The following is a 10,970-nucleotide window of genomic DNA, read 5'->3' as shown; positions in this document are numbered from 1 at the left end:
AGAATTCGAGCAGAACAGATAGCGGGCAGAAGAAAATTAATCTAAATGAGAGGAATTCAAGTTTTAACCACAACTTTGTTTGTTAAATGACTATTTTACCCCGCCTTTATATATTGTGAACCAATTCTTGCTTATAGTGAAGTAATTTTTTGGACCAATTTCAAAATCCTATGCTGAATTTCAGCCCTTGATTTCTTAATCTTGTGGTTGAAATTTGTTCTCTAGTTATACACTTAAGGGGAACTTGCCCTATATCACTACTATATATATATATATATATATATATATATATATATGAAAATGATCAATACAAAAATGCATCTCAATACAAAATCCAGACAAATCCTGACCATGAGATTTTTCAATCTAATGGTCAATAATTAAAGAAAAACACGGTGGGTCATTATAAAAAAGTTTTAGGTCATATTATAAAATTTGGGTTTGAGGTCATGTTAAGATCATTTTGTGTCATCCTTATTATAATGACATAAAAATAAGCTTAGGATGACCTAAAAATAACCTCTGTATGCTTGGGTCTGTATTTTTGTATTAAGAATGAGTTTTACATAGATCAAAACTATATATATATATAGGGGTGCGTTAGGCTCCTTTGCACCCTAAGTGTCCTATTTCCTTCTTAATCTCAGCTCTTGGATCCTTGAATTGGATGGTTGTGATCAATGCATTATTAGTCTATAATGTTGCATTATTAGCCGCTGTGCATTATTAGTCGTTGTGCATTATTAGAATGAAAATGTGCATTATTAAATGACACGTGGCATTAATCTAACCGTCAGATGACAAAATCGTGGGGCTAGGATTAAGAAGGAAAAAGGACAAAAGATATGAAAAGTATTTGAATTAACGCACCCCTATATATATATATATAGAGTGATCAATTGCTAACTAATTAGCAATCTCAAACTAAGACTAAATCTTAGCCATTAAATTAGAAGATCTAGTGGTTGAAATAATGCCACATGGATTATATTTTTAATTAAGAAAATTAATAAATAAAATTAGAGGGTATTAATGTCAATTCTCTCTCATTAAAATCATCTTAAAACTTTAAATTTACTTAACTCTCGATTTAAATTATTTTTTCGCAAAAAATATATCATATTAAAGATAATTTTATAAGGATTCCAACGAGATCTCAATTGCATATGTTCCGACGACGTTCGGATGATGAAATTTGTTATTTTTTATTTTAGTTTCCGTAAATGTTGATAACCAGATTTTTATCAACAAATACATCAAAAAATCTCAATAAAACCATGTAAAAATCTCAATAAATATGTGTTGATATTTTCTTGTACTAGTGTTGATATTCTTATGTCATATTGTTGATATTTCTAATACACTATGTTGATATAAAAAAACATTCACGAAAATTATCATATGATAACATAACGACGGTATTACCCTTTTGTTGATATTTTGTCTACTATTTATTGAGAATCGTAAGATTTAATCTCATCCACTCATTTTAAAATCTAAGGGTGAAGATTTGGTCTTGATTTTGGATTAGGGTGCTATAAGCATTAGAATATGACCTTATATATATATATAGAGAGTTGTGATCAATCTCGAACCCTTCTTAAAGACCGAACTAGAGACTAAATTTGGACCACTCATTTTTCTTTATCTTATGGTTATGATTAATTTAGAATTAATTTAATATTTTATTAAATAAAAATGTTTTTAATTTATTTATTTTTTAATTTTATTTTATTTTATTTTATTTTATTTTTTTTTATTATTATTTTTTTATTCGATAAAAACTTGCTGGAGTAAATAATGAACTATATTCACTACACAATGGACTAAATGAATGTATGTTATGAAGTAATTTTTCGCATTCATTATATACTGAATTTACTTCAACTGAAAGATAATTATGTCATAACACATTATGAAGTAATAAACTAATAAAATGAAATGAAGTAGTAAACTAATGAAATGAAGTAATAACATAACTGAATGAAGTAATAAACTAACGGAATGAAGTAATAGCATGACTGGATGAAGTAATAAACTAACGGAATGAAGTATTAAACTAATGGAATGAAGTAATAACATGACTGAATGAAGTGATAAACTAACGGAATGAAGTAATAACCCTAAACTCAACTGAAAGATAATTATGTCATAACACATTATGAAGTAATAAACTAATAGAATGAAGTAATAACATGACTGAATGAAGTAATAAACTAACGGAATGAAGTAATAAACTAACAGAATGAAGTAATAGCATGAATAAATGAAGTAATAAACTAACGGAATGGAGTAATAGCACGACTGAATGAAGTAATAAGCTCATAACAATAATATGATTGAATGAAGTAATAAACTAACGGAATGAAGTAATAAACTAATGGAATGAAGTAATAACATGACTGAATGAAGTAATAAACTAATAGAATGAAGTAATAGTATGAATAAATGAAGTAATAAACTAACGGAATGAAGTAATAGCACGACTGAATGAAGTACTAAGTTCATAACATACATTCATTTAGTTCCTTATGTAGTGAATATAGTTCATTATTTACTCCAGCAAGTTTTTATCGAATAAAAAAAATTAAAAAAAATTTAAAAATTTTAAAATAATTTTTAAATTTTTTTTTAAAAAAAATTAAAATTTTTAAAAATCAAAAAAATAAAAATAATAAAAATAAAACATTTTTATTTAATAAAATATTAAATTAATTGTAAATTAATCATAACCATAAGATTAAGAAAAATGAGTGGCCCTAATTTGGTCTCTAGTTCGGTCTTTAAAGGTGTATTTGTGGTTAATAAGACTTTATATATATATAAATGTGCTTAATATTTAGAATAGATATAATCCCTATATTTGTGGAATTCATATCTTCAATTACACGATTATTAGTTTCATAGTTCACATATTTTTAGCTTTTAATTTTAAATTTACAAACAAAAGGACATTTTCCTAAATATCCTTAAAACTCCTCTTATTTCCCTAAATACTCTTAAAACTCCTATTTTATATATCGTATAGATAGATATTAGATGTCATTTTTAGTCATATCAAATTCGTCTAAATGGTAACTGTCATATTAATTATTGATTTAGTTTATGATCAATTGAATAGGTAACTGTCATATTAAGAAAAATATTCAAGATTAGTCCAAAACTTATCAATATTTAAGTTCACACCCAAAATTTCATAAATATTCTAAACCAATGCCAAAACTCGTCTTTTATATATGTATAGATTAGTGTCATCAAATTCTAAACATAGATAGGTTATCTTTCCAATCAAATATGCACGCGATTACAAGTTACTCCCTCCGTCCCGGAGTATTAGACTCACTTCTTTTGGGCACATGATTTAAGGAATTGATATTTAAATAGTTAAAGTGGAGAGAGTAAAGTATGAGAGAGGGAAAAAGTAGGGGAGATAAGAGAGAAAAAAGTAGGTGGAAAATAAAATAAGATAGATGCTTTTTGCTAAAAAAAGAAATGAGTCTAATATGTTGGGACATCCCAAAAAAGAAAGTTGGTCTAATACCTTGGGACGGAGGGAGTACAACATATGGTGAGACGATAGGACAATTCATGCAAATTAGAAGGCCTAGTGAGCTTTAATGAGAAACAAAAAAAAAAATCAAGAAAGAGAACAATAAAATGAAAAAATTCATCAAATTCAAAAAAGAAAATAAGTAGTATAATAAATAAAAAAAGAAAATTAAAACCGATAATATATAATAGTGAAAAATAGAATATGGTTAGTCCAAGGTAATACCACAATAATCTGTAGAATTTTTTTACATATAGCTTAAATAATTTAGATGATATTGTTTACAAATTTGAAAAATACTCCTAATAAACAGAGTATAAAACAAACGTTGAACAATGATTTAGCTAAAGCTTCATGTAAAATCAAACATCGCAGTAAAATCAGAGAACTTGCAGCACGCCCAGGCATTGATTTTTCTTTAAGAAATTCCGGAAATCCCCAAAATTGTTTCTTGTGAGAGTGATTTTGTTGAATAACGTTACCGGAACGGTACCGTTCCGTGCCCGCCTTATTTTCATCGAAATCCGAGTGAGTGGGCATGCATACCTTCTTCCTATGCAAGTGGTGACTGCAATTATCATAGAAGAAGGATTACACGTTGAATGCCGTGAAATCGAGTAGAATTCGATTTTGCCTCAAAATTTCCTACTATATATAAACACTGTCAAAAATAGTGATTTGGAGTGAGAGTTGCTGCACTTGGTGAGAAGATGCCCGGTGATGAATCGCTAGCCCTTACTCGGTCAGTTTCAATATACTGTTCTAGTTCTGCCTCGTATTGCTGATTGCATTTGTGCGTTCAATTGAATTTGAAAAGATTAATTTGGAAGATGTGTCTTGCTAAATATTGTTTCTATGATCGGATTTGGCTCGATTATTTGTTCCAATTTGATTAACTCTATATTGTAAATGTGACGGTTTTGGATTAGTTGGTGTTTTGATTTTGTTGATTGATTGTAGAAAACAGCTAAGATGACTGGAATTTTATGTGTTTAGTTGCTTATTTCCATATGTCAATGTGAGCCTGAAAATTATGTTTGGCTGTTCCTTTGTTAGGTGGTTTCTAGTTAGTTTCTTTCTTTGATATTTTTCATGCGGCTGTTTTCTTCAGGCATTTAATTTTGCATATACGATGCTGATGCATCAATGTCGAAGTTATTGTGAACGTACGGAGTAAATCTCTTGATATATTGCATAGGGAGTATTTCTATTTGAGATTTTCCAGTACACTTTTCTTGTACATTATGTTTATGTGGGAATCATACAAAATTGGCAGGCACGAGCTGTTGAGTATCATTAGGAAGCACTCAATGTCGATAGGGCAAACCATATTAGACGAGGAGTCACAAGATGATTTGGAAATGGACCCTAGCTTCTGGCATAACATCGTTGACTCGTATTATGTTCGCAGTAGGGAGTCCAGGGGGCGTGAGGATGATGATCTTATATTCTTTGTTATAAAAATGGTAGCTTTTTTACCTCTATAAATCGCAAACTTCAGTTAATCTTATGGAACAACGGAGGAGTTTAAGTGCATTTATCTTTGTAGAATTCGGAGACACAAAGAGCTAATGGCTATGCAGAAGGAAACTCTCCTTACTTTGTACGAAGGTGGGCACCTGAGGTAATTGGACAATAATATACATTATATTAATCGTTGAATAACCATTACGCATGTCTTATTAATATATGTTGGATTATTAAGTTTGCTTTCTCTTGTGTTGTTTGTTGATTTAGAGGAGTATCTTCTGAACCTTCATTGTTATCCATTAAATGTCATCCATCAAACCTGTCTATAGACTATTCACTAGAATTATGACATTGTCTGAGAACAAAAGCTTGAGTTGATTTGGAATATCCTGCAATTTCATATTTCTCCCTACTGGTTCTTCATTATGACATTGCAAAAGTGTTATGGTGTTGTGTTGTCATGATCACTTAGCCAATCAGATGTCACAAATGCAACTAATGAAGCATGACCTTTTGCTTTTGAATGTTGTACTATGAAAAATAAACACACTTTCACCTAAACCAGTCACATATATCCACGTGTTTTATTCCTTACTCATGATCAGTGTTCTACTAAGCTGTATGCATCTGAGTTTATAAGTTAAATGCTTGTTCTATATGAAGTTTGACATGCTTGTCTACTTATATTTGCTATAATGCAGCTTTGCTGGTCGTGCTTAGATATTTGTTTACCTTCTATTTGATGCAACTCATTCATTTCGTCTTGCAGCTGGATAAAATAGTTGGTGGGAATTCATTAATTATAGATTGGATGCGTTCTTTTTATCTGAATTTGATTGCTCATACCTCCTTCAGTGTGACCGTAGCAATCTGCAGGTAAATTCTTATATTTTCATGGTATACAGTAGTTTCCTTCAAGAAAGCTTTTGATAAGACTTGTATTTTATGTTTTTTTTAAAACTCATTGTTATTTCTCCTTTTTGTGGTTGGCAATATTTGCTTTTTTTATATTGGTGTTGGCTTGTGGGAGTTGCCTGTTACCTATTATTATTCCAAGCATTCATGAAATTAGTAAGATAATATAAGGATGCCTATCCATAGAGAATTTTAAGAATATTCAGTATTTGCGAACTAGACAGCACTAAATACTGATACTTCCTTTGGAACAATCCCTTTGCATAATTAGTGAAGACTAATTGTGAATGGTATCTGTTGGAAGTGAAAAGGTGGTGTCTCATAACTCATTACTATAACGTTAAAAGAGATCCAAGTGCAGTGTGCATATAGGCTATTGCTTGTCATGTTTGTTTGTGTTAACATGCTATGATGTGAGAGTATTAAAGCATCTCATGTTAGAATCAAATAAGGTATAAGAGTTCCTTGCATCTATTTTTACCTTTGTTCCATTTCCAGCTTGAACGACTTAAACTTGCAACTGGGAGAATTGAAAGAAGATGCAATTTTCTCTTTATTTAATAGTATTAACTAGGGAATGTTACTCTTTGCTTTAAATTTTGAAATGAATTTAGTCTTTCCTTTTTCTTTTCTGGTCAGCAGGTCATTCGGCAATATCAACAGGGCGAAACATTGTCTCCTATCTATAAGGTATCAGGCTATCCATATCTGCTATAAAATGTGCAACATATGATTTGTATGAAAGGGCTTTCCCTTAAAGTTGGTTCTTGAAGTGGTCCTGAAGTTTTGGCGAGGATTGGGTTTAGGGTATACCATTTGGGTCCACCTGGAGACTGAATATCTTGTTGGTGCGATCGGCCTCCTGAACTATTAAAAAATGGGGCAAATATGCCCCTTGACTGACTGCTGACACTGCCGTGCACATTAATTAAACGAGTGCATATTTTCTTACATAATTCCAACTGATTCCGAGGGATGGTGCAGAGCAATGTGGCCATGGGTATGGTTGGAATACTCTCGTTGTGGGCTTTCTAACATCACCCTTAATCGGCCGATTAGATGTAGGAAGCTAGAATAATTGCCCTTGAATTACACAACCCTTTTGAGATAAAAGCTCAATTTGTCACCACATAAGTCGGTGTTGTAGTTCTGGGCTCAATTCTACTTCTTTGAATGTTGATTGGCCATATTGGCTTAATTTGGGAGTTAAAAACCTCCTAATTTCATCATGTCATTATATGGGACTATTGAGATTAGAAATTTAAGACAAACAACCTTTCGTGGCCAAAATTTCTGTTTAATTACTCCATAGATCATGGAAGTTTTTGCTCTCTATATTTCCTTTTCATCTTCCTCATTACTAATTGTCTATTAAGAGAAGTTAGTAGTTCACTTCTCTTCACTTCAAAAGATGTTTAATACAGTATTAATTAGATTCCAGTGTTCTTGGAGCTTCAACATTTTCTTATAATTGTTTTGCCTCAACGAAAAATTGGTCTATGTTAGTTTAGGGTCATGTTTTTTCTGTTATTTTATAATTTCCACATATCAAAACTTGTGTCTGGCTCATAAGTCACTAGAACTGAGAAAAATTAACATGCAATGTTTAACAGGTTGTGAAGACTGTATATGCATCCCCTAGTCGTATTAATTTCCATTTGGATTCAAGAAAGGCAAGAATTTCTCATACCAAGATGTATATACCTCATTTGTCTATTGCCCTTGTTCTTGATTGTTCCTTACATGTGCATTCAGGAAGTAGAAACAACACCTGCGAATCCAGATATCTGCTTTGCCGTAGATGATTTTGATTCCACTTTCGATTCAGTGGTAAGGTTCTCATTATTGATTCTACTTCATGCATCTGTATTTGAACTGTACATCTGGTCATTATTTCTTAAAAATATTCAGAGAATGGCATAAGACTTTTCAAAGGGAATAAATGCTTGTAGGATTCACCTTTAATGTTTTATGTAAATTAGCCTATCCCCTTGACCTGATCAATTTTGATAATCCTTTATTGGTTCTTGACCTTCGTATTGTGGTAGTTGAACTTGTAATTCATACTATGCCTTATCTGATATTTTTATTCCACAGGTCTTGACTGATCCAGACCACTGTTATTGTGTCTTGCTAAATGCTCATGATGGTACCGCATTTCCACATGAAAGAAAAACAGAGGAAACTAATTCAGATGTTTCTTCTGAGAATGTCACAAGTCATGGAAAGACGAAGAACTCCAAGGTGGTTTGTTAAAAGAAACCCTAAATAATGTTACCTCCTCAGAGAACTAACTTTTTTCCCCCACAGATCACCCTTTTCTCAGGTTTTGTCAGCTACCAAATGGTTCGAGAGGCATATGATGGTAACCTACTTTGATTGCTGATACTCAATGCTATGATGTTTTATATGTAATAATGTACTTCTACCTGTTCTTTTTACTTACCACCCTTTGTCTCCTTTCATCAAATATCTTTTCCCTGGTTTGCTTGACAGCTTAGCTCCCCTCCCCCCCCCCCCCCCTAAAAACACACACACACACACTCACAGACGGAAAAAAATAGAGAGAAAAATGTGCAGGTCTTAGTCAAATACAGATGTGAAATCCATTAGTCATTTTCTTCTTACTTCAGGATCATAGAACTGCGCTGCATATTTTAGACAATACAGATGGTGACAACTGAGTTTTTGAAGACACAATCCGAGAACCCAATTTCTGCACTATATCTCTCCATTAAGTTGTCAATACTCAATAGCATTGCAGAATGCAGAGTACCACAGCCTTTTTTGCACCCTTGTATCTTGGTTTCAGTTGAACTGTACGGACGATATTTAATTTTAGTTTCAACATACATGTGTTACATTGTTAAAATTTGGTAATATTCCTAGTCTTGTCTATGATTGATTACTGAACATGATCCTCGCTATAAATGTGAGCTCTCATGTTTCAGAAATTGGTTTATAGAAAGAAGTAAATTGGAGATATTGCAATATGCATGTTATATATTAAAAGTATCTTTTGTTCAACTTTTTTTTTCCAGCCGGCAGGTCCGGGTTCGGAAGTCTTCTGTCTCTTGGTCATTCCTCTGGCAGAACTGACAGGATATTCATGAAGGGTCCAGAAGGGCGTGGTGAAGTTGAAGTAGCGGTCTCTGGAATCCTGGGTGAGTCGACAAATGCCATACCAACCAATTTAAAAGTTGCAGTATAATTTTTGTTTGGTTAAATTGAGTACTATGTGCATGTATAATGTTGCGAAGTAGTAGCTCGGTTGTTGACTAAGTATTCAAATACTTCATCCTGTTGGTGCCTCATGAATAAAAGCAGCGAGGAACCATCAACTTCTGTTACCATTATATTTAACTAATCTAGTTGCAAACAGAACATGCATGTCCTTGGACTAGAGAAGAAGTCACTCTAGTAATATATTTGATCCCACATGTTGCACACTGACTTTTTTTAATATTTACATAGTAGACCCAATCATCTTCCTCAGGAATATAGTCACTCGAAATTGGCTTCAGCTCATAACCTACTGGTTCATCTATAAACATAATCATCTTAGCTGAGATGGCAAAACGAAGATGGGCGTCTCTAATTTGCATCCTTTTATAGTCACGACCTACCATGGCTTTCAATCGCACAGATTTTAAATGTGTGGTGTGAATTTTGGCATCATATTCTAATTACTTTGAAAGCAAGTTAAATTTTTGCACGTCCTCCACAGATCAGAGCAAGGTGGATATAGATCCTCAATCACCGATTCAGATATCTAAAAGGGGTCTTCGTTTAGGAACTATTGTACGCAAAGCAGCGTCTGTAGCATCAGCAACAGCAAAGCAGGCTTATGCTGCAGCGTCGTCCTTGGATGGCGAGATGCTGCCCCTCAAGTGCTGTTTAATATCCATCTCATTGCCGTGGGAGAATATTGTTCATGATCTTTTATTCAAGGTGACTGCTTGATCAAGGCTTTTAAATCAGAACAGTGAACTATTTAACTAGATTTCACAGCATATCTAAATTGTGGCTCTTCATGAAATACAGGCAAGTCCGGCTGTCAACTTGTAACCGTCATATCTCGTTTCGAGTCTTCAGTTCCCAGTGGAAAAAAGGTTGTTGTAATGGAAGAGAAACTCTGAGGCTCGGTGTAAATCACATGCATCTTAGTAACTCTATTTGTAAGCTTAATGCTTTGTAGGCTATTTGGTTTATGTTAAGTAAAAATAATGGTTAGTTTTGTGTACGTTGCCAACTTTATAATTTGAATTTCTTAGGGAGTGATCAATTGCTAACCCACTCTCTAGTTGGTAACTATAACTAATTACTGCTAACCCACGTGCAATGCACGACAGAATATTTTTTTGTCATATATTTTTAAATTGTTAATTGATTAATTAAAATATGAAAATAGAACTATATAAAACTTAAAAATAGAAAAATATACTATTCCATAATAATTCAATAAATATATGATCCTCGATTTGTTTTGCACCTAAAGACATAAAATTAAACATATTTAAAATGGAATTAAGGCAAACACAATTATTTGGACAACGATGATGAAGAGACTATATCAAGTGTTAGACACATTTAAAAAATATGTTTACAACAATCCTTCATATTTCTCTACTAAAAATAATGTAAATCACACTTTTAACAAAATAATAAATCGATAACTCATAATATTCGAAACGTCAAAATTATGACCATAAAAAATACAAATGATAAACTACATAAAAAATATTACATTAATTGGTTGAATTAACACTATTATATTAATGAATAATGATAGCCCTTTTGAATGTTGGAACGTTTATCTTTATTTATTGTACTTTTAAACGTGGCTTGTTGGAATATGAAATATCTATACTATTTTTTATGCTACTTTACAATTCTCAATGCTGCAAATCTTCTTTTTTGTAAAATATAATTAATATAAGTATCTATTTTACTTAGTATGATCACCTATATATAAGATAATTAGATTCTCTATATACAATCAGTTGTATCCCCGAACAATTAAGTGCCAAATCCT

At 32.1% G+C, this 10,970-nt stretch overlaps 1 protein-coding gene across 1 annotated transcript; it reads left to right on the top strand.

The window, feature by feature from the left end:
• Positions 1 to 4,233: 4,233 nt before the first annotated feature.
• LOC125219935 (uncharacterized) lies at positions 4,234 to 10,178 on the top strand. The gene is made up of 12 exons (XM_089067514.1): positions 4,234 to 4,292; positions 4,827 to 5,016; positions 5,100 to 5,174; positions 5,790 to 5,896; positions 6,550 to 6,625; positions 7,549 to 7,608; positions 7,691 to 7,765; positions 8,033 to 8,179; positions 8,246 to 8,300; positions 8,977 to 9,099; positions 9,663 to 9,886; positions 9,980 to 10,178. The coding sequence occupies exons 1-12, from the start codon at positions 4,261 to 4,263 to the stop codon at positions 10,001 to 10,003; spliced, it is 1,188 nt and encodes a 395-aa protein (XP_088923640.1). The 5' UTR covers positions 4,234 to 4,260; the 3' UTR covers positions 10,004 to 10,178.
• Positions 10,179 to 10,970: the final 792 nt, after the last annotated feature.

Source organism: Salvia hispanica, chromosome 1, assembly GCF_029641045.1.
Source record: "Salvia hispanica isolate PSC_SH4W2 chromosome 1, Shi_PSC_v1, whole genome shotgun sequence".
In the NCBI taxonomy this organism is placed as follows: domain Eukaryota; kingdom Viridiplantae; phylum Streptophyta; class Magnoliopsida; order Lamiales; family Lamiaceae; genus Salvia; species Salvia hispanica.
The sequence above is the reverse complement of the archived record's forward strand: the minus strand, read 5'-3'. Positions and strand labels throughout refer to the sequence as shown.

What these genes read in the sequence shown, in the direction of transcription:
- LOC125219935 (XM_089067514.1), top strand. Translation starts at nt 4,261, where the DNA reads ATGCCCGGTGATGAATCGCTAGCCCTTACTCG. An exon ending in TATTCTTTGTTATAAAAATG is followed by an intron (nt 5,017 to 5,099) that starts GTAGCTTTTTTA and finishes TTATCTTTGTAG; the next exon opens with AATTCGGAGACACAAAGAGC. An exon ending in ATTCCACTTTCGATTCAGTG is followed by an intron (nt 7,766 to 8,032) that starts GTAAGGTTCTCA and finishes TTTATTCCACAG; the next exon opens with GTCTTGACTGATCCAGACCA.